Genomic DNA, 24,604 nt, shown 5'->3' with positions numbered 1-24,604 from the left:
CACAACTCTAGCACAGCACTGCATCTGCTGGCTCCACAGTATGAACTAACTAGCAGTATTAATCACAGAATATCAATAATGTTGATTAACAGATGTTTTGGCACGGTAACAATAGCTATGTGCTGCCAGTAGTATAAAAAGTAGGTCCCATGAAACCTTTGGCTCATGATAAAGTGCTGCACTAGACATCTGTGGGTTAGCAGAGGTGGTAGCAGTGGTAGCATTAGTTACACTTTGTGTAGTTCTACTCCTAACACTTAGAAACTGTATGATATAATACGCTGAACAGGAAAAAGCCCTTGTAAAACTACTTCAGAAAGGTGTTAGGAAAGTCACTCCCCTGAAAGTTGGGGAAAATGTTTTTTTACCCCCTCCCCAGCAAAGAAAGCTATTTAATTTATCTCCCACTTTGTGTGTGAATCATCTTTACTGCTAAGCTATTGGATAAAAAGGGAAAGCAGGCACACCTCCTTCCTCTCCAACTTTTTGAGTGGAGACTCTACCTTTATGTGGGTTCAGGAATTTCATCCCATAGTCCTGTGACCAATACATTTGCGGTGAAGCTGAACCTTGAAAAAGGAACCAGGTGCAGCAGAGATATTTTCTTGTTAGAAATATGAGCGTGTAGTAAGCAAAACCTGTGTCATGGTAGGATTCTGTGTTTAATCAATTGAAATTGCTGAAATTAAGCACTTAATTTTTCTTCAAAACTAGTGAAAATATTGTTTTCCTAAGATTTTAACATAAATTTTTACCAGGTTTTTCTATAAAAATTTCCCCAAAGAAGTCCTTTGTACACTGACAGTTTTCAGTTATCAGAAAGTACAAATGTTCTAAGTTTGGTTTCACAAAAAGCCTGCAAAGCGAAGTTGCAAATAGGCAACAGTGACTGAAATCTCAATTTTCCTGAAAAATATTTCACTCAAAAGCTTGAGCAGCTGTATATGCCGAGGTCTGAGAAAGAATTCAGAACAATGTAGTTTGATGCTCAGATGTACTTTGATTTTAGATTGTGAGGTCTGGTTTGTAAAACTTGTCCAAAAATATTTTATAGCATTTAATTTCATATAATACTGCTGCTTACCAGTAGAGTGTGAACTCTGGCAAAAGGATAAAAAGCTCCCCCCCCCCACTAGTTATTTCCATTCTTTTGACTCACTGATAGAAAAATGTATCTGTGTGCCTTTCTATGTTTTATTCTACAGTAAGTGTAAATAATTATAATGATAAAAATTAAGCTCAATATTTCTGTGGAATTACTTCTGTAACAAAATGGTTAGCAGTTAAAAGGTATCACTTAGGAAAAGATGAATGCTTACTCTGAATATCTGTAGTGCTTGATCAGGATTTTTATAATTATATGTCATCATTAGAGACCGAATCCTCATACCCTTCCTGGGATTTTGCCCAATCTGTCTTTGGCAAAACTCTGAATGACTATTTGTGTATATACAGTTCATAGTTTATTTAGCACACAGCAGTGTACTATTCTGATTGAATAGCAAATAATTGTGGAAGTAGATGTTGGCTTAATATGTTGGCTTAATTGGTTCAAATGCATCACTGCAGAGAAGTATTTGAAGCAGATGTTTAGTAGATGCAGTTCATGGAAAAGTGCAAAGTGCTCTTGATGTAGAGGACAGTTAGTATAATTAACGTGGCAAGTCAACAGACATTGGCCAGCATAAAGACTAAATATAGACAAAGTAAGGAACCTTGTATTAGGCTAGCAGTGTCCATTAGATTGGGTCCTGGGAAAAGGGGGTTGTAGAAAACGATAGTTCACACGTGCTGTATTACTTTCTCTGCAAATGCACTTGCAGATGTTCCTCTATATAGAGCAATTGCTAATTGCTTAACTGTATATATATGCATATCCCATCAAACAATTCAATGAGATAATATTTTGGGGTAGTTTCTCCCACTGGAAGTCATGTTTCAATGCATAGGCTGTGTTGTATTACTAGTTTGCAGAGTGTATTAGAAAATTAAAATTGTATTCTCTTTCGTTGCATAAGAAATGAGAGCGCTGTCTGTGGCATTGTCTGAGTGGCTGCGTGAGTGAGAACAGGGCTGACCCTAAATTACCAAGTTGTCAGAATGGTTATTTGTAGAATTGTGATTTTAGCTACTCTAAGTAGCAGCTATAAAAAATAGCTATTGCGTGCAGCTAAAGTGCTTGCAGTTTCTAAGGGATGTGGAAATACTGTTTTTCTGAGGTGCTGCATGTAGACAGTTGGAGTTCAGGACTAAAAAGAATCTCTAAGATAATTAGAGATAATACAGTTTTTGCCAAGCAAGCCACTTCAGAACCACAATTCCAGAGCACTTCCATTTGGGACTTACAATAAATATCCAGAAGGGTGGGCTAGTTTATTTTCTCAGTGAGTGCTATTGAACACGTTACATTTTTACAAGACCTAACAAAAATCTGTGTGCAGTGTGCCCCCCCCCCCCCCCCCAATACCCAGGTATTAGAAGTTTTTTGGTCACCTTAAAATGCACTTTGTATCCACTGCTTATATCCAACACTTTTCTTCAACATTCTGTCTTATGTGCACCACGGGCTTTGCTAGGCAAGAGAGCAGGCTGAATGATTTAAAAATCCTCTTAGCCTTAAAGACTGTGAATCATTTTGTGCTGTGATCTATGAAGCTTTTGCTCTGTGTTTCCTCTACAAGAAGCTGCGCTTCAGAGGACAAATTTGTTACTCCTGTGTATCTAAAGAAGTGACTACAGCTCAATATGTTCTAGCTACTCCCGTTCTCTCACCATTCCAGTCAATGGTTTTCTTGGGTATCGCTAACAACTGATACACTTTGGCAGCGATATACATACAGGAGCCCTCAGACTGTTCTGATCTGTGTATGAGAGAGTGGCAACAAATTTGTGTCCTGCATTTGTGCTGGACTGATGTATGCACAATTTGGTCTGGAAATCCATATATCTTATTCTACCTTCAACTTTTGCTTGAGTCATTACAATTGACTCCACTACATAACTCATATCTGGCTGCTCAAATCTGTTCCATCTGCCAGTCAATGTGACTGCTGCATAGTGCTGCACTTTGAGTCTTGAGACTTTCTTTTTGTCCTGACCATGTGTTATTTTGGTATTACAAATGTTTCAGGCCAGACCAGCTGCAGCAACAGCATTCCCTGTTTTGGGTGGAGTGGGCTGGGAGCAACTGAATCTCTTAGAAAAGTGCAGTCTTCAAAAACGGAATGAGAAACAAAATTCAGCCTCTCCCCCCTTTTTTAAAGTCTGGTGGATAGCGAGATACTTTGATCTCAGTGATGGTCAGCCATTGCCTTATGCTGTTACTGGTCACTGAAACTTAAATAGAGACAAAAATAAACTCAAGCTGCCTGTGAAGTACAAGGAGTGTTTTCCTACCAACAAGCTGATGGATGTTATCTCTATTTAAGTAGAGCTGAATTTCATTTTTTGAAAAATTGTTGGTTTCTGTGTATATATGTGGGCTGGGAGTTGGAGAACCATGTACCAGAGACCTAAGATATTAGTTAGAATTGTTGCTCTGAACAGCAAAAGGCACCTGCCTTTTATTCTTACAGCTCTAAAATACATGCTCAAGAGTCATAGCTTTTAAAAAATTCTGCACTTTACAAATGCCTGCTTTAGCAATAATTAATAAAGACAATTGTTAGTCTGTGGACAAAAAGGAAATTGTATGCCTTATAACAAATACAGTTAAAAGCAGTTGTTATGACAACTATTGCAAAGTCTTTATCAGTGTTTCTACTGTACTGTTCAGGTGGGGAAAAATCTCTTTTGCTTGACCGCATGTGACTGATGGAATGGGAAATCGGGATTCTCCCTGTTGCCAGCTGAAGATTCATTAGATTCTGAGCTAGTTCCTCAGTGTCAGAATTAGGAATGGTGTCTCTTAACTGTACAGATAAGAAAAATTAGTTATAGCTGATAGGTTGTCTGTATAATTTGTTCTGAATTCATGTAGATTAAGTAAACAAGCATCCAGTGCTAGAGATCCAGAAGATGGTAACAGGTATGGTGTTGCATTGTGATTAAATTACCTGTGTAATAAAACATCAGTGCTCCGATAGTAAGGACAACATAAACTTGAAGTAAAATACGTGGTTTTGGACTGCAGTTTCATTTGTAAGTGTGAACCTCACCAGGTTACTGTTTCTGTTGATCCCTTTCATGATATCTTCTACATTTGGCGGCATTTTATGGTACAGGAGATGAAGGAAGACTTCCCACAAAGAATAGTAAGCCACTGTGAAAAGGCTTGCTTCTTCCCTGAGAAACCACTTCTACTAGCGCATGATTTTCTTGTGATTTAGCTCAATTTAGTTCTGGATAGAATAACATTTCCACACCTGGCAGAAAGAAAGAGCTGGAATAAGGGTAGGAAGTTGCTGCACTTTCAGTGATGTGCCAAGGACAGCACCAGCTGCACGTAGATGCAGGCAGGCTGCACACAGACAGACATGGCATCAGAATGCTGTTTGCAAAGCTTTCAGTATCCAGAAGGTGCATAGATACTTTCACATGGCAAAAGTACTCACAGGGACAAGTCAGCTTGCAACACTGTGGATTTGCAGTAAGACAAAACATGGAAGGTGTCACAAATAGCACGAGTCTCAAAAGAAACAAACAAAAAAAATGTCGGTTGCATTGGTTGTCCCTAGTAGCATCTTGATGTTACTCTGTAAGAAATGGACAACACTGGAACTGCACAGCTAGGCATGCTTTGTGTCTCCTTTTGAGTCGTCAGAACGTTTATGAGGTCTTCACTGATACTGTACGTAATCACAGAGCCTCTTTGCACACTACATTATAATCCTTTATAGATTCATTTCCAAGACTTCATAGGAGAGAGGCTTTTGTGGTTTCTTTCACTGGCCATTTTCGTCTATACTAAAAACTTACACATTTCTTTCTCTGATTTGGGATTTCTTCCCTCTCACTTTCAGTGTGGCATATAGGCTTTGTTTATCAGGACAGTGCTTGGACTGCATGTTAGTTAATCCATCCTCATTGCTGTGAGAATGGCTTTGTAATTTCACAGCCAAAAGCAGGCTGCTGCAGTGTGTTAAATGGAGGTTCTTTTTAAATTACATGCAGTTCTGTGCTTGGGTGTGTCCATGCTTCCTCTTGAGGTCTGGTACTAAATGGTGAAGGGAATGCACTACCATTTGAGGAAGAAGTTTGATTAGCACTGTGCATAGGCAGGAATACTGCTTCCTCAGGCGTGTATGTACAGGGCATACTTAAGCATCACCAGATAAAGTACAGGATACTTCACGATTGATTCATGCTGTTGAGGAAAAAAAAAGAACAGTAGATGCATTGCTTAATTTGTTTCAGTGTCCTTTTGGGAAGTTAGTACTCCAGGGACTGTTCCCAGCAACTGCCCTTGTAGTCAGAAGAGCTCAAGGTCTTCTGTTGTAGTGCAGAGTTCACCTTATCATCTTTGCCAGTTGCAATTTAGCAAGAAATGCTATACTTAGTCTCATTAAAGGGCATGGAAAGCTGTGCTGTGCATTAATGCATCCTCTCTCTCTTCCACTACTATCTTTTTCCTCCTTTTTTTGTTTGGTTTTATGATTCTGGAGTAGTGTACAATGCAGTTTGTTCTTTTTTCTGGCAGTTGTTTTCATGTAATTTTTTGTCATCACCAAAAAATGAACTGGGAAAGTGCTCCAAGCCCAAGGAGCACTACACGTGAATCCTCAGCTTAGAACAAACATGGCTTCAGAGTCTTCTGAATATTGCTATCAAGGGAAGAAGTGGAAAGAAACATGAGGAGAAGAAAAATAGTACAGTCAACTCCACAGGAGGCTTTCTAAGGACTGTGCCTATGGGTATTTTACTGACAGTAACAACTGAAGAAACCTAACTAGGTCAGATACGAATCATTGATGACATTAAAAAGGATTAAGTAGCTGGTGAGGCTGTATGAACTGTTATTGGTGTTATAACTATATAAAGAAAAAGGCATTTGGGGTAAATTTTATGTGAAGATTGTAAATGTGAAAATAGACTAGCCTTAGGCTAGTGTAAGCTGGCTATCAGCCTCTTCTTCCTCTTCTCTTCTGTAGTGCTCTTCTGCACTTCCATTCTAGCTGGGTAACTGCCGCTCTGCTGGTGCAAATACTAAATCATCAATATCTACGATTGTGCTTTACTCCTTTGGTTATGAGCTCCAAGGAAGAAAATTTGCGATAGCGGAAGAAAGTATTTTCATGTTTGCTCTCTGACTTTGAAGTCCTATGCTGTCTCTACATGGATGAGAAGGCTCTAGACCACTTCAAAGACATGTCCATTGTGCTGTAAAACATAACACTTACAAAGGTGGTAAAATACTGACTATGACACCATAGTCTTTCTTTTGCCATGTGCTGTAAACTGCTCAAACTTCTCTGTCAGATCAAAGAACTAGACAAGGATCTCCAGTAATACAGAGGAATTTGGGAGCCAAATGCAAAGTTTTGCAGAAGTTAACACTCAAGAAACCCATTTAAAACCTTAGAAATGTCTGGAATGTTTTAGAAGGTAGAAGTGAGTTCTGGACTGTAAACAAACCTCCTTGTTCTTTCCATGGTAACAACATCTCTTCCGTGAGAAGGAGAAAAGCTATGGTCAGAAAACTGAATCCAGAGTAATGTACTGAAGAAGCTAGAGACCTTAAAACACTTGCGCACATAATTGCTTCTCATGTAAGTTTAAAAAAGCAAAGTGTATCCTGAGCTGAACAGTTTGGCTCATGAGTAGGCTGTAATCTTGAGCAGACTTTAAGTCTCTTGTTCTTTAAGGTTTGAATAAAAATAACTGTTAAACTAATGTTCCTTTTGCAGAAGATGCAAGACATGTTTAATTAAGGCTAACATGCTCCTACTTTGATGATCTAGAAAAATCAGTTGGTAAAGAAAATTGGAGAGCAAAGATGCACAGTGTTGTCATGTAATCCCCTGAAGCTTTATTTGCAACCAGGCCTTCGTGGGAGATGCACCACGGAGCAACCCCAAGCCTTTGTCCCTGTCCCTGTCCTGTTCCGGTCCCTCTTCATGCAGTGCCGGCCACCGGCCCTGCCTGGATGCAGGGGGAATTGCTGACAGATTACACTACTATAGCCTTCTTCCAGCAGTCCTGCTATCAAGAGAGTAAATTAGCACCCATGATTATAAGCGATTATTGAACTCTGTCACAGCTGATCATTTTTTAAATCTCCAGTGATATATTGTATATCAGAAAGTAGTCTGTGGGGAAGTGCGAGGTGTGACTTGATCTGCTGAAAATAAGATTTCTCTGCACCTCTGACTCATGTTGTGATCAGTAATAGTCTGTTGTTTCTACAGTGCTCCTAACAGTGCCAGACATTGTATTGAGACAAAAGGGAGGTATGAGATCAATAAGCCATAATTCAGTGATCGATGGTCAGATTTTAATAATCATGTTCCTTCTGGGAAGCCTGTGACTCTTCAAGCAGTCCTGTTGAAATGGACATACAAGAAAAGCTGACGGATACCTAGCTAATTTGGTTAACTGGTAATACTCATCTTTCATGAGAGGATATCAGAATGTTTTCCATAGATCAGCTTCTGCAGGCAATCTGAAATCTAAATGAATAGACCAGCTTCTGAAATTATCAGTAAACCTTGACTTCCATGAACTTGTATGTGATATGTAATGTTACAGATCCTTTCAGATGGCTAAAGCTCCATGTGATCTAATGTCTCTTGGGAAACTACAGTCAAAGGTTTAATATCTGAAAGCATCATTTTTAAGAGGCAGAATTATTCCAATTTGCCATCCTTTACAGGAGTTATTAATTGTGAGACCAGGTAGACAAAGTCATGCTGTGGAACAGTACAGAGGTTTAAATGTAAACTGTTTTAAGCCTGAGGTGTCATCTTGAATATTTCTGTCTCTATGCTATAAAACTTCAGAGTAGAGTAGGCTTTTTTTTTTTTTTCCTCGCTTCCTCTCTCCCTTCCTCTCTCCCCTTTCTTCTTTGAATTCTAAGCATACAGAAGTCAAAATAGTAAGGTGACCCCTTTTGCCTAGGCACGATATACAAGGATTCGGAAAAAAGGAGGTGGCTTACATCGCATTCAGCGGTAGGCAGAAGGGTTAGATATCTAATATATATTCAGCCACTTCGGGTTCAAAGCAGTTCAGTTTAAGTTGGGACTCTGCCTCTATAGAACAGAAAAGTGAGACTGATCAGAAGAGTGGTACCTGCCAGAAATCTGAAATTATCACTAATATCCTTTTTGGGTGGTTGGGTTTCTTCTTGTGAGATGTTTACCCAGGTAAAATGTGCTCTACAGCAAACAGCAAAGCATATGAGCACAATATTATGTACAGGAACAGTAAAAATCCAGGTGACTGATTTATCTAGCATGATGGTGGTCGTTTTCATCTCTTACTAGAACAGGATCTCTCCAAACGGCTGCCCAATCTGGCTAGGTGTGCTTGCCATAAATAGTTACAGCACAAGATCTGTTTTGGAAAGTTGCTGTCCATGGGAAAACTTTTAAATATTGTCTTTGTACTGCTTGTGCTGTACCTTTTCATCTGTATAGTAGGATATTTTCAGCAGCCAGCTTGATTAGTAGGATCTTTTTGTTGTTGTTGTTTAGGGTTCACAGTGGATTTGTGAGTTTTGAATGCTGCTTAGGTTCATGTGTAAACAGGGGTTATTTATGGAATTCAGCATGAGTCTTGCTCGTGAGGTGTTTAGGGGGTCCAGATTGAATCCTCATAGGCTGAAATTGATATTGTTCCTCAAAGGCACCGGATATGTGCTAATTTATACTGGGTGAGGATTCATCTCTTACCAGCAGGTATCAGTACAGTAGGTTGCACAGAATTTCAGCATTTTGATGCTAATGTTTGTTTCTGGCTTTGGGTCAGAGAACTGCTTAGCAATTTTTAGACTGTGGGAAGTAGCAAGAGTTTTCCATTTTGTGGTTTGTCACTGGTTATTCAAGATTATCTGTAGAAGTATTTGGGGCTATTTTTATGATGGCCATATTGTATCTGCTCTTTAACTATAAGCATTTCCATAGCATTTGGAGATCAAGTGGTCACTGTGTTGCTGAACAGTGTCCAAATATAGAAAATGATAAAATAACAGTAAATAACAAAAATACATATAAAACCTGTTACTAACAGGATCAAAGGTAAGAATGTAGCTTTTGGTTTGTTCATATGGGTGCTTTAAATACAGGAGTCTCATCTGCTGTGTTTTCAGGAAATGAGCAGGTGTTCCTGAGGTAAGCTGTTAGTATCTAGAACAAGTGTTGAAGATGGGAAACTGAGGCACTAAGCTGTTAAGAGGGTTTAACAATGATAGCAGTGAAGGGAAGTACATTAGCCAAAATGACAAGCTGAGGCTTGCTGTGCCCTTCGTGTGTGCTGACAAGAACTTTCCCTTCCCCCTCCAGCCTGGTTGAGAGGTGGCAAGCCCCTACAGCTAGTGTCCTGTGCTGTGGGTGAGGTTTGGGGACTAGATTTGCTCTCATGTGGATTTATGCTAAGGTTGTTTTCTTTTGACAAGGAGATGCATTTTTGTATCCCAAATATTTGGCTTGTCTATTTGTAGATAAATGAGGGAGCAAGAGATTCCTGGATAGGCAGAGACTTGGGTTGTGAGACACTCAAGCTTGGTTGCCACAAGAGGTAGGATTTTGTACAGCTTCCTGGTGGTAAGAAAGTATCAGTATCTTTAAAACTTTGTGTATTCTTGCTGATGGAAAAGCAGTACTACTGTTGAAAGCTTTAATGATACGATGTGTTGTATTGGTCTATTTTGTCTTCCAGTTTTGAGACGTTGTTCTGACTTAACCTTGTTGAAAAACCTTAATGGTCACTTCAGCAAATGTGAGCAAGCTATTTTCTGCTTTTTTTGTCTCTGTTAAAAACAGAGGTAGTACGACTGAGTGTTGGGGTATGTTGTTGATGATATTCTGGGTAGCCTGATGATAAAATTTTTCCCAAACCTTACTCTTCAGTGTCTCACTTCCATGTTTTTAATCCTATGGTTGGATGAAGTGTGCTTTAATGTGATCTTCTCTGCCAGTAAACAGCCTGTGTGTGTGTGTGTGTGTGTGTGCCTGCATGCATCCTCATGCTTTGTATATAAAATATGTATGTATTTTTAAGATACAAACAAAATTCTGGTGCATTCTATTACCATAGAATGGTAATACCACCTAGAATGGTAAAACCACCTTGAAATCTCAGCACTATGCTTCTCTGTGCATCTCCCTCAGAGTACTCAGTGCTGTCTAGTACAGAATGACGTGACAGCTGCTTGCTTTACTATAGCTAGTACCTTCTCCCCAAGGGTGTGAAAAGCTTCTTCCTGTGCACAGTTGTGCTCATGTGGTCAGCATAGTCTCTTTCCTTCTTATTGCTGGTGCCTTGCCACAGGTGCAGATGTTGCGGGTGGAACTCTTCTCGTCTTGAGAAACCACTGTCAATAATAGCTTGGTATGAACAATTGGCTGAATGATAGCGAAGGAAATGGAAAAAAGTAATTATATGTTGTCTGTAAATATTTGACGAAGTACAGTAAGAAGGCGGCTGAGGGCTACTTGAAACTTTCTTCTTCTTTTAATTGTAAGAACCACCTCAGCAGCTAGTAGATACACTATTGTTAATTATCAAGAAAAAGTCATCAAAATATATTGGGAGCAGTTCTGTACCAGCAGGAAGAAGAGTGAGTTGATTGGATTTTTCTGGTCTGTTTCATGCCCTCTGCCAGAAGTGCTAACTGTCTCTTTCTCTCTCTGTCTCTCTCTTTTTTTCCCTCTCACCATTGCAAAGGCAGATTTGGGAATAGTTTTGGTCATTTGGAGGCAGCTGATGACTTTTGTCTTTTACCGTACAAGGCGTTGTTGCTATATCTATGTAATTCCTGTGTAACTGAAAAGTAAAGTGATGAGGAGGAGGCGGTTGTGACCAAGAGTTAGCATATTTCCAGAATATTAGCACAAGATATTTCTGTCTTTTGGTTGTGCTTGTCCTGCTGGGGTTTTTTTTTTTCTCTGTTTTCCAAGAGAAGAGGCATATAAAAGAAAATATTTTTTTTTCTGAGACCTTAAAGTGAGGCATGTAATAATAGCACTTGTTATGTACCTCCATAATTACTACTGTGTTATTTTAGTAGACCTAGCCCCAGATTTATACCTGTTTCCCTTTTTCTATAAGTTATCAAGTAAAAATGTTTACTTTGTGATTCAAAACAAAAGCCTATTATAATGTATATATTTTACAAATAGCTGAAATTTGTGTGTTATGAAGTAATGTTTCAAGTTTGGACTTTAGTGATTTTTTTTCTATGTTTATTTTGGTAATTCCATTGTAGTTACTGGAATTACACTAGGATCAAATTTAAACCCACTCTTCTCTGAGGGATTCCCCGTAATGTTTGTTTTTAGAGGGGCTGAAGCAAACGGTGCAGGCCCCCATGGGAATCAACGGGGCCAACAGCCTTGAAACTGGTGCGTAGGGGAGGTATGGCTGGACAGCACCACATACAAGTTGGTGAGACTACCTGGCTCTGTTAAGTGCTTTTCACTTACCAGAGAACCTGAACACACTGCTGCGGTGCGGTCAGGAGTGACAGTCTTCTGTGGGCAAATTTTGCACATAGAGTAAACATTTTGATGTGGAATAAAACAGGTCAGAGCTCAGTATCTTCCTTTCACTTATGTCAAGTCTTTGCCGGATGTTGTCTTCCAGCGTACTACAGTACTCATAAAAGGCTAGAAAATAACTGCTCAGGGTGCAGTATGCCTCTAAGAAGCAGAGGAGAATGGTTTGATCCAAGCTGCCCATTTTGTCCCTTATGGCCGCATCTCCATGATATGACTGAAGTCTTGGTGTTGCTGCTGAATAGAGGCTTAGTTTATGTCATGTTGCTCTGTACAAGCTCTGTGCTTTTCTCTGGCTGAACTGGCTGTTTGCACTTCATTCACCTGGTCTTCAGGAGATACTTGCCTGTGAAAAATGAGTTAATCGGTGGCTGGACTTGGGGTTGGTTAGAACAGTCGTGCATGCCATGTACTGAGCCCTCTCCCATCAGCACTCTGCACACACTTCAGTGTGCAAGGTGATTGACTCTCACAAAGCACAACCTCTTCTGTTGTCTGTAAAGTGAAGTTAAAACTGTTTGATCTTTTCCAGTTGTGGTACCCTAACACTCGGGCTATTTTATGTTCTTTCCCATTTTCATGGGAGTTTTCAGCCCCCAAAGGCCTGAGAGATGTCTGAAGTTGGTCAGAATGCAGGTGTGAAGTCCATCTTTATTTGCTATTACACACTGTTTTCTTATTGTTGGCTCTGCAGCTTTTTCTCTGAGAAACTAACAAATGGTAACTATATATAGCAGAAGGATGAACACATGTAATTAATGTGCCACATGACTTATTAAACAGTCATTAAGAAAAATGAGACTAGCTGGTTCTGAATGTGAATGTCTGTAAAGACAGCTTGGCACATTACCAGCGCCAAAGAGGTTATGACTGCCATTTAAAGTAACAAACAACAGAATAAAAAGAACAAATAGAATAATAAAAGAGAGATAATTTACATACAGATAAAAGTTGCCAGAAATAAAGAGGTCAGTAATTATAGTCTTCCTGGTTTAACTCCTCAGACTGTTCCATCCTCTTCTCCTAGCCTTAGCTGAGATGAAATGATATCACACTGAATTCACACTGTCTGAGCTGTAGTAGTAAAGGCTGAGTGAATTTATACTTTTTGCTGCTGCTCTTGGCTGAAGGCATTCTCTCCAAGTCATTGATAGCCAGGGAACAGTACATTAAAAACAAAATATATATGCATAGACATACATATGTAATTTGCACATATAGTTTACATACATATGTGAAAATAGGGAGTGCTAATGGAAGACTTCTGAGGAGAGAAACTGAAATGCAGTAGTTGATTTTTAAGAAGCTACTTTAATACTGTTTTTTTTTTAACCTATGTTGGACAAATTCTTAACCTATGTTGGACAAATTCTTAATGCTGGAAAGTAGACCACTGTCCATGCCTCATCCTACTTGCTTTGGCAAGATTGGTTATAGGCAGAGCCCACATGTGTGGGTGCGTGTTGGTGTGTTTCTGAGGAGCCAGTGAATTGTATTGCAGAGGGTGGCATAGCCCCCGAGGAGCTTGTGAACTCTGGGCAGTACAGCTGGGTGGGACCAGTTCTCTGAAGTAGTTTGCTGCTGTCTTAAGTGTCTATCTCCAGGTATCAGGAGTAAAGTTACTAGCTGTCTGTCAGAGGTGGCAGGAGAAGCAGGAATGCTCCTCTGAAGTGGTGCATTATGTAGTTCTATCTTTAGAGCATCTCAAAGTAAGTTTTTGTCCACAGCACCGATCTAGTGAGTCTGAAGCTCTGGCTGTTGGATTCTCTTTTGCACAGATAGAAGTTGGACTAGTATCTGGGAGCAGGCTGTACATACTAAGCATTGGCTTGGTCTTGTACCTTTTAAAACATAAATGGGGGAATAAGGAAACACTGTTAAAAGCTAAGCTTTGTATTGCAATGGGAAATCAGCATTCTTTCCCTGTGTGATAAAACCTCCTCCAGGATGGTGTGAGTAACTTGGCAGGGATCTACAAAAACCTTTGAGAGGCAATAGGAGAAAAAGAATATTCCCATAAGCTGGTGTGCAGCTGCTGCTTCACTCTGATTCCTGAAGAAGACTCCCTAGGTCATTCATTTCTTTATGCATGGAAACAACAGTGGAGTAAATACCCAAGTTACTGATGCTGCAGCCCTGTTCCACGTAACCCCCTTACCCACCCCTAGTTCAGCTGGTTCCTCCCCTCCATAATCCTGCAGGAGGTTTTAATTAAGTTATTTGTGCTGTCCAGGAAGTACACACTCCACCTAGGATTTTTCATATATCTGACTGTTTTCATTTATAGTGAACACAAGTCAGTGCTGAAGCTTTAGAAGCTCCCGCGTTAACTTAGGGCTGTAGAACTGAACCATTTTATGTCCACTTGGTTGAAGAGCCAGCATTACCTTTGTGGTGTTTTCCGTTCTGGTCATGGAAAATAAACACTATCAAACTTCTTCTTGTGACTGCCTTCTCTGTTGTTTTTATTTTTATTTTTTTGTACCTTCATGTTCCTGACTCTGGGGGAAAAAAATTAATAGGCAAGAAAATGATGGATTGCAGGAGAACAGCAGCTTAGTTTTTAATTTAGTATTTGATTTGTAACCCAGTTTATAAGAGAGAACATGATGATAATATGCTAGCCATTACTTTGTTTACCTAGGGAAGGCGTGAGCTGAGATCATGAAACTTTTACAGCCTGTATTATTGACGCCATGGAATTAGCATCACCTCTCTGTCGCTGGGCGTAATGCATACAGAGCAGCGTGGTGCTGGCTGCCATTTCCTCCCATGTATTATGGCCGAGGTAGGATTTTTTTTACTGTGTGTCTGGAGAATACTGGTACTTGGCAGCTAGTTGCCAAGATCAGGCTCAGGTTTATGAAAACACTGAAATCTCCATTTAATTTCCAAACTGATTTCCATGGAGACAGCTAGACAATCATAGTGTTTGTACTTTTTTATTCAATAAAAGCTTGAGTTATAAATATTCTCCATTTGTTTGCTATTTACAGTTGCAAAATATTTTAGGATCACCTACCATAACCTGTCATTCAACGTATCTATAAATGCCATGAAAACATCATTATGAAATAAAAATGTCTATATTCAGCCCACAAACCCAACTTCCACACACTCACAAAGAAAATCAAAGGGAGAGGAAAGAGGAAAGAAGGAATGGGGGGGGGGAGAGGGGGAATACAGTACAGCAGGCAACATTGCAGTATTTGCTACACAGTAGCAAAAGAACTGGATAGAAGAATTTAGTCTGCTATGATGACAAGCTTTTCAGGATGTTTGTTATAGACCAGCGCTGTCCAGTGCATTTCTGAAGGACGAGCTGAAATCCAAATTCGTTTTCGCTGTTTTCCTGCAATTCCAGGCAACGCTTGGATTTTCGGTTCTGGATAGGGCCTCCCTTTAAAGATGGAGGGAAAAAAATTTGATTAAATAATATTATCTTGATACATTGCTACTGTGTGATGATATAGGTTAGAGAGCATCGCAGTGTCCATCTTTACTGTTGTCCTCTGCTCCTGTGAAAAATTACTCAGAGACAAGATAAGCACTAGGCTGGATTTGGAGTGGAGATGCCTCTTGTCACAGACTGGTTTAATCTCTGACGCAGTCTGAAATAGCCTCAATTGCTCGGTTACCATTTCAGCAAATGGGATTCCCAGAATTCAGCTGTTTCTCGTCATGCTCTTTAACCATTAGCTGAAAGCTCTTGGAACAGTTTTCCTGTTCAGTTACCTAGCTGTGTGGCTCTGCTGTACCTCTGAAGCATCAAAGAGCGGCAGAGAGGACCAGTGTCTTGGCCCAGGATGTTCTGTATTCCCTCATACAAGATAAAATGCCTAAAACAGTTTATTCCTTGAATTCTGAATAGAACTGTCTTTTATAATCTTACGTTGTTAATCCTCAGTATCAATTCTTCATTCATTTGGCAGCTTAATATTCCTACATTAAAGCCCTCTTTATCTTCACTGTGCATGGCAGCAAATCTTAAAGCACTGGGGTTACCACATAGTTAACTGCAGGTCTAAACTACAATTAAATCGTCATCATGTAAATGACCTAAATTACACATTTTCTTTAATTATGGTTTCAGTTTGTTCTTTCACCTTCTCTCTCCTGTCTAATAATAGTAACTTGTACATATTAGTGCCTAGGAAGTTTCTTCCAAAATATACAGAGTAGAATAATTTGTTCAGTGGTCTGGAAGTCTGTCTGTCTCTAGAGTATCTTGGATTTGTGTAATAGAGAATTACTGGCTTAATCTGCTAATCAAAGAAAGGAGTGTAACTCAGTACAACCAGATCAGTAGAGCTAAAGTACAGAAAGAACAGCCACATACTTAAATTGCTTACTTGTACGGGGTGGGGTTGCTATTTTTGGAGGGGGGAAAAAAAACATTAGGTTGTTCAAGTCTGTTATACTTTGCATTAAAAAGTCACAACCGTGACTGATTTATTATAATCATAAGAATATTAGCATAAATCCCATCAAAATGCTGAGATTTGTATTCAGGGAATGCTTTTCCTCAAGCAAGGGTAACGGATTCCACTCAGTACAGGGTCCACTTCACCCAGGTGGAGAGTGTGCGTGTGTGCGTGTGTCCACCCTCTCCTCCTGTCATACCATTGATACCTAGTAAGTATTTTCTCTGGACGAATGACCCTTGTAAAAAAAAAAAAAAAAAAAAAAAAAACAGTTGGAGACTGGAAAATTGAATACAGAACTAAGTTTAAAAGCTCTAAGGTTTAAATATGGTTTGGGTAAGAGGGAGAGAGTGCGCATTTTTAGAATAATCCATAAAACTCAAAACATGAGGCTCCCTCCTTGAAGGGCCTAGGTGCAGACTCTAGACACAATTTTAACTGATTGCTAGACAAACAGGCATTTTAATATACCTCCATAACTGAATGCTGAGTGAACTGTATTTTCCCATTGCTGTATAGCTATTATTGACATTCATTTTAATAACAGTAGTTAAATGTGTCTGGTGAGAGCATAAACTCTATCTATAAGCAATATAACTGCTGGATATACAAAAACTTTTATTTAAAGAAACAAGGATGGGAAATTAGTCAAAGCTTTAGTATATGCCATTTGTTCTCGTATTCCCCCCAACCTCCCAAGTTACTTTGGCCTTGATGCAAAGATCACTGAAGTCAGTGAGAGTTTTCCACATGAATTCTGTGAGTTCTGAATTAGGTCCTTCATATCTCCAGGGTAATGGATAATTTTTCATTGCTACAATCTTGTTTTTTTTCCTAGTAGTGAAGCATACAGCCTCAGTTTCTTATAATGTAAAATGTATACCAGTGGGTTTTCTTTTCTTTTTTTTTTTTCTTCCCCTGTGTGTTGACTCAATTTTGCATGGCACAGAGGCTCAGATCTTATGATTTCATCTCTGATCTCAGAATTTATGTTTGTGAGGAGAGAGAAGCAGCTCAGGTCTAACCATAATGTGGAGTATGGGCTACATCTGCCTTTTCAGCCTCTCAGTTCGGCCAGCTGCCTAGTTTGTTGGCTGGATTTTGTGAATGCCATTCTTTGGTGCCTATTCTTTTCCCCAAACACTGTGTATAGAACTTAGTCTCCTAATTTAGTGTTGTAGATTTCTCTAGGTAGCAGGGCACTAATGTCTTAAATGCTGAGTTGAAATTTCTTTCTGCCCTCCAACCTAACTTCTGCTGAAGATTTCAAGGTAAGGAAAAGATGTTCATAATGGAGAAGAATGTTTTTCTTCTCTTCTGAATCATGTAGAGCATAGACAGTTATTACAGTAGATGTGTATGTGAGACTACTTTAATAGAGGCAGCTATATAAACAAAGTAATACCACTCCTAAGGAAAAACAAAACAAAACAAAACAAAAAAAAGCCCCACAGAAACCCATCCTCTTTCCTGATGTGCCCTCATGTGAAATCCAGCATTTAACAGAAACAAGTGACTCAGGAGAAGAAAAGCCTAGGAAGCTCTGTTTGATGTGCTGCAAAGCACTCTGCAGTGGCTACTGAAATTCAGCCTGCTGAGTACATTGGAGCCTGCTGTATGACACATAAAAGAGACAGCAAAGTGAAGTGGTGGCTAATACGTATGAGTTGAGTGTTCTGGAGAGCACAGATGCTTTTGGCAAGGTGATTCTTTTTTTTTTCTACAAAAGAGAAACAGAAAGGTTCAAGTCCTGTTAGAACCAGAACAACTCAGTTCCTAAGAGATGTGAGGGCTGTGCAGAACCATGGCTTAATCCCGCAGAGAGGTAGCAGTCTACACAGTTTTGGTTCCTTTCAGTAGTCATGTGGATGAAAGAACTGCTCTGAAGTACAGAGGGAAGGATGTGTATTGTGCTTATTTAAAATTTCCTACTGTTATATTATTTAATTTTCTTGTGCGTTTTTTTTTTCCATATGTCTAATACAAGCTTGCTAGAGCACTCAGTCTCTTATCTCTAGGGCAATGACAATGCACCCAGTATATGTTGCAAAGCCTGAATTAGTGAGCTGCATAATTCATAAAGCACATTAACTGGATAACTCAGAGCAAGCAAGCGACTGTCACTGAAAGCTGCATTTTGCTACTCTGACCTGGGTTTGGCCTCCAAATCAGATTGTTCCTGAATGGCTTCTGCAGTTGCTCATAATCATTAGCATTTGGAATGCTCAAGCCAAATGCAAAAACAAAGCTGTCCTTTAGTCCTTTATTTATAACCATTTAGTAAAACTCGTATAAAAACCTGATGGCAGTCGTGTTTACTGCTTAGCAAAATGGTCTATTATAGCATTTCAGGCTAACTGAAAGTGAAAGGCAAGTTATCTGCCTATCTAGTTCCCTTTCCCCATCCTCGTAGGACCTCTAATTTTCAATTTAAAGGCAAAAATTTGATAGCCTAGGGTAATGTCTCCTACCATGATGCATAAAATACAATTCTTTAGGCAGAAACAAGTCAGGGAGGAAAATAAGCCTTTTCTGCCCAGTTGAACAGGGTTAGGATTAAGATCACTGATGACAAGAGACGACTTAAAGGCAACAGAAATCTCAGAAGGATAAATAAATTAAGGTCAACTATTATATGAAAATGGACTGAATGTGACAGCACTAACAAGTTTGATTGAAAACCTGATGGGTTTTGCAAGGTGAGTTCAGTAATTCCTGTGACAAGCGCAAATGCTCTTTACTCCTGCTGGTATGATTAGACCATATAAAACTGACCTAGTGCTTCCTAAGCCTACTTTTAATGTAACTACTGTTTCATGCATAGTCATGCATCAGCCTGTTGTGACCAGTAACTATTGGCATGTGAGCTAAAGCAGTGGCTCATCTACTCTATTAGGTGTACACTCAGTAATATCAAAGCAGTTTTTACTAATACACCAGTACTTCAAATTTCTAGTCTGTATGCTAGTCAAAGGTATAACCAGTGACAGTGAAACACAGCTGTTCCTGTGTGATCAGTGTCATCAAAAGCTGGCTGTGTATCTTTCGCTGTGCATGAACCTGAATGCCAGGCTCACGTAACAGAGATGCTGGAACCCAGCACTGTAGACTTCCTTTAGAATTACTGTACTTTCTTATCTATGCTAGGTAAAAGCTGGAGTGCTGATTAGCTGTGCAAAGTAGTTAGTCTTTGCTGAACTGTTTTGTGGTTTATTGTGGGGTGGTGGGTGCACAGTTCTACCTTCCCCCTTCCTGTACTTGTGCTGTAGCATAATGGAGCTGGATGGCTCCTTAATGGATATTGGTCCTTGCAGAACTAAGCTTAGTTGAAAGCTTCCATAAAGCTTCTTTAAGTGGCCAGAAGGCTTCCCATCCAGAGGGCTAAGAAGGGGACAGAGTAATGGTACAGTTCTCTTAGTAAATACCAGAGAAGACATTAAATACAGTTTCTTTTGCAGAAACTTGCATACAGTACGCCTACATAGTGGAACTCCTGCCCCTCCATACAATTGCTGTTGCAGAAATAGGGTTAGATACTGTTGTTATGCTCCTCAAATAAACTCTATTCAGAACAAAGCATTCTTTGACTTCATGGCAAAAAAAAAAAAAATCAGAAGATACATTAGGAAGTTTCTGTAACATATCTAGCCGAAAAAAAAAGTTCTCAACAGTTCATGACTTTTCTCACTAAAAGTCTTGTATATTTACAATATAAGATCGTAGTAATCTTTCAATATGAGATTGCCAGATTGTTTTAGAGGACAGTGTACTAGGGCCAGAAGTAGGATTTGACCATAGGTCTCAAATATTCTTCCACAGTTTCATTGGCAAAACATTACTGTAGCAGAAATATATCCACTGTGCTCAGAAGTTTTGCTGTGGCCAACAAATTTAAAAGATTTTTCTTGCTATAAATGCCTTTCTTGGTATATTTTATAGGTTGAAACTTTTATTCAAGGTTACTCTTATTTTGCCGTTCAGGGTTACTCATATTTTGTCTACAATCAGATTTAAAAAAAAAAAAAAATCAATGATGTCTCAGGTACTGAAAGACAGGCTTAATCAGATGAGATTTTATTGGTCAGAATATTTTTGATTTCTGGCTATATTTAATAGAAATTTACCATCATATTTACTCTCTAATTTTCTTCTGTAAGGGAGGGGAGGGGGAAAGAACCTAGTAGTTTTCCATTCCCTTACTCAGAAGGGAAAGGAATGGATGTTACTCTGAAGTCAGACTGCCAACATTGTGTTTTGACAGATGAACAAAAATACATTCTGTGGGAAAAGAACAAAGATGCTGCTTCACACAATTTGGTTATTTTAAATGAAAGCTTCATATGTGGGTTTATAGCATAGTTAAAGCTGAGTAAATACAAAAAATTGACTTGGTCAGTTTATTCTCCATTTGTGCTCAGCATGTCTGCCAGATGTGATCCATGATGTTCAAGTTGTTTAGGTAGGTGTGATGGGTTCTGTGAGCTGCTAGTTGTAATGGGTTCCCCAATTTCTCAGAAAAAGCACTTGGAAAGGGAAAACAGGGAGGTGAGGTGGTTGCTTTAGACTGAACCTGGGCTTCATAACCTAGTAAGAGGCCTTGGGCATGAAACCTATACAAAATGATTGCTACAGTTGGTCAGCATTCCTGAAAAACAGGATAGTGTGAGTGTAAAAGAGCGATGGCTCTTTTTAACAAGTTACTGTAAGGTGTGTGCATTTGTTAAGAGTTTAAACCTACCTTTTGCTCATCACATAAAAGTTTGTGTTACTGTACTTTAAAAAAAAAAAAAGTACTCATCAGCTTGTCTAACGGTATATATTTTGAAATAAAAAGTCTTAGTAGGTTAATAAGTATATCCAGTCCTGTATCACATATGCTGTATAGAACTTTGCATTCACTAGTCTATAATTTTCTATTTGTACCACAATCCATGACCCAAACATGTACATGTTCAGTCTAGTTTTGAAGTAGCAAATCTAATCTTTGCAGATGCTTTGATACATTTGAATCAAAGCATGATGGTGAGGTGTATATAAAATCACAGGTCATTGTAGATCACCTCCACTCTAAACAGAATGCATGATCTTCTCATTTATTTCTGCAGACCGCTGGGGTAAATTTCTATTGATGAAAAATTTAGTCTTAAAAAATAACTGGATTTTTCACAAGCCATTTGGGTCTGTGTGGTCACTTCTGTATGGATGTTGCTGAAGTGAGAAAGTTGGCATAGGAAAAGGTCCATAATTTATTCCAAGTAGCTTGTGTATTTTCAGTATTACCCATCTAATGCTTGGAAAAACTGATTTTTTTTTTTTGAGTTTTTAATTTCTGCTTTCCTCAGAATACCAGCTTTTAATTTAAGAATAGTAAAAATAGCCCGAGACTAACTTTAATGCAGATCAGTGTCAAATAAAAATTTGTCTCAATTTCAGTCAAAAAAAAAAAAAAAAAAAAAAGAACACTCACCTGAGGGCTTACAGCTACTTCATCTTTGTTTATAATGTTGCTCTCATAAGGTTTTTTATAATTTATCATCAACTGTGTTCCTCCTTCTTTCTCCCTCTCCTCCTATCTAGCGAGGGCTTCGCTCAATCAATATCAAAAGAATAATGGAACTACCATCCCTCTTTTGAATATGAGAAGACAGAAATATTTGCCTTCCTCATAATCAAAAATAGTGTTTTTTCTTTCTCAGAATAATCAAACTTAGGTTCAAAATGTAAATTCCAACTTAACTGGCACTGTCAGCGTGTTGAGTGTGTGCGTGCACATTCATGTATACACGCATGCATATACATACATAGTTTTATTTCTATACTACTTGATAGTTTTTCAGACTAGTAAGAAGTTGCAGGCAAGAGTATGTTCATTCTGTACGTTCAATCTTGAAAGCCTAATTTAACAGTACAGTTTAAATTACCTCAGACAATAGGTAACTTAAATATTGATTTATATATATATATATATTCATTATTATTATTTTATATTCTTCTAGAGAGAAAACTTCAGGTTTTCTAGGTTCAGTTTTCCAGACTTCATGACAATCTGTTACTCAGCAAAGGTGGAAAAAATATATATGTGCTTAAATGTAGGCCACATGTTAACTACAAAATTAGAGAAGAATCAAACTTTTGAACTTTCACTGAACATACAGGGTTTTGGGGTTCATTATATCCAATGAACACAAGTAAGCAAAGAACTTCACTTTCCTTGGAAGCAGACTACATCATTATAAAAGTGAATTTCAGATAAATAAGACAGACTGCTTTCTGCAAATGATGGTTAGATCAACCAAAAGATGAACATAGTTCCAGAATTTTAATTTCCTGAAGTTGATGGGTGTTTGGACTCAATACTGTAGAGTCTGAGGATGCTTCTGTTGAAAATACTTAGATATCCCAATCTGCATTCAGGTCTGAAGTACCTCCAGATTTTAAGGTTAGAGGCAATTGATTAAACTACTACTCCAATCTAAAGTAGTAAGTCAACTTTTCCAACTCTTTGACCAACAGGTGCTCTGCAAGCAAAGCAAACTGGAAAATGTACTAAGTTGTTAAGTCTTTCAAAATGAATTCTGCTTAAATTAAAAAACTCCTGAGTGAAGTATATCATTAGCTGTTTTTCTTCTTTGAAGTGACTTGGTTTCTAATACATTTGATAACAATACTGTGAAAATAAGGTGCAGGTAACTGCTATTATGTGTATGAAATATTATATACAGTAATGTTATGTTTTAGAAAGGTGTAGTCTGCCAGCTATTTAAATCAGTGCTATTTACAGTTAGTTAGGCAAATGGAAATATATACTGGACACTATTTCTAAATGTGAATTTCAGGTATTTTCTCAATAGTAACCAAAGCTAATTGCTGGGTATAGTGCCATAAACTTAGCTGGAGTTGTAATAGGGATCAGCCAAACCATTTCTTAAGTTAAGGGAAAAAAAAAATAAAAAAAACACCCCACTCCTCCTCACCCTGTAGCTAGGTTTTACTGTCAGGCAGCCATCTGAGAGCTGCTCTTATGTCCACTCACTTGTATACAATGATTAAATCCTATGAAACATCCACTGACAACAGAAGCAGACACATCATTCAACAGTTGTAAGAATTTACTCTGTTTACATTATTTTGTCACATTCCACTACTGAGAATTCTGAATAATTGTTCAGATTTCATATAAATGCTACATTTTCATATTGAGGCAACAAAGTTTTACTACTGCAGTTGTGACAAATCAAATGATGCAGCCTTACCTGCACATCCATGCAAGGTTCTAGTAACTAATGGACTGTACATTTACTTTTTTGTTTAATCTACATACGCTTCATGAACACAGAGCAGCCAGGTTCCAAAAACAACCATTTAAATAATTTATGTAATAGTTAAAGCTACTGGAAATACACTACACTGTTAATTACAGTATTTAAATAGGAGCAATTAAACCTAGCAAGAGGAAACACAGTGTCATACAGAGAATGGAATTAGAATGGAAAACAAATTATAGAAAAACAATACAGAAATTAGAAACAAAATGTATGGATTTAGGCCTAACAAACAGTAATATTTTTCATGTATGTACTAAACTCCAGCATAACAGATTACAGAGGCCCACTGTTAATAGCAAGATCAAGAAAATAGTAACTCCCAGAGGAATAAAATGAAGTCTCCTCTGAAATACACAGAAGCTTTTTAGGATATGATGGCTGAAAAAGCATTTTAGTACAGAAAATGGTGACAAAACTGAAAATTTGAGAACACTTTGTAGTAAAATCCATTATTCAGACCAGAGAGATCATTAGGGATTTTTCAGAAAGTATAAATGGGACTCTAATGTCTCAGCCATGGTCAGGAAATCTTCCTGACGTATTAGAAGAATATCTGCAGGAGTGCACACTGTTGGTATACTGTGTAGGTGTTTGTTTATTCAACACTGTTTCCTGGAGAAAGAGTTTAAAAATAGAGGATCTTTTGTACGTGTATAGTCCTTACAATTCTGACTAAATGCAGAATTTGCAGCCAAAAATATAGTTTCGTTTTGTTTTGGCAACACATCCAGATGATGATGTATTCAGGTTCATCATCTAATAGCCAGATTCACCTAATAAGACCTTTGTAGAAACAGAAGACGATACTCAGGATTGAAAGCTAGCTTCATTCTATGGAGATGATGACAACGGGCATCAATTTTCTGACTACAGCTCCTGCCCTGAGTAACAAGTTAATAGGACAGTTCATTTAGAATTAAATTGGATGCCTTTTTGAGAACTGACACTCATAAAAGCTGAACAGAGTGAGCTTTAGGAATGCATGTTCGTGGGATCTGTGATTCACATGCTGACATTTTCTGAAATTTGTTCCTCACTATTAAAAGAAAGGTTATTTTAAGTCTCTCTCCTACACGCTGCTTTCACAATATACTGCCAACTGTCCTACTTTGTAGCATTCAGAAACCTGTAAATGCAGAAACCCCTGTAGCGAGTGATATGAAATACTCTGGCTATTTAGTGCTTTAAATGCTACACGCCT

The 24,604-nt window shown here is 38.5% G+C and overlaps 1 protein-coding gene and 1 long non-coding RNA gene across 8 annotated transcripts in view; one reads left to right on the top strand and one right to left on the bottom strand.

Moving 5' to 3' along the window:
• The window catches only part of GALNT18 (polypeptide N-acetylgalactosaminyltransferase 18), a 318,319-nt gene that overhangs the window by 17,654 nt on the left and 276,061 nt on the right, over positions 1–24,604 (bottom strand). The window contains exon 12 of one of the 6 annotated variants that reach the window (XM_026104502.2): positions 14,581–15,054. The exons of the other annotated variants lie outside the window; for them this stretch is intronic. Coding sequence (XP_025960287.2) covers positions 14,908–15,054 — 147 coding nt within the window. The 3' untranslated portion in view covers positions 14,581–14,907. Of the gene's footprint in view, positions 1–14,580; positions 15,055–24,604 lie in introns of those variants that run through there. 6 annotated transcript variants of the gene reach the window in all.
• The window catches only part of LOC112985687 (uncharacterized), a 207,284-nt gene that overhangs the window by 143,884 nt on the left and 38,796 nt on the right, over positions 1–24,604 (top strand). The gene's annotated exons all lie outside the window — the stretch shown is intronic.

The sequence above is a fragment of the Dromaius novaehollandiae genome, chromosome 5, assembly GCF_036370855.1.
Source record: "Dromaius novaehollandiae isolate bDroNov1 chromosome 5, bDroNov1.hap1, whole genome shotgun sequence".
Taxonomy (NCBI): Eukaryota; Metazoa; Chordata; class Aves; order Casuariiformes; family Dromaiidae; genus Dromaius; species Dromaius novaehollandiae.
This window is presented reverse-complemented; position numbering and strand designations above follow the sequence as displayed.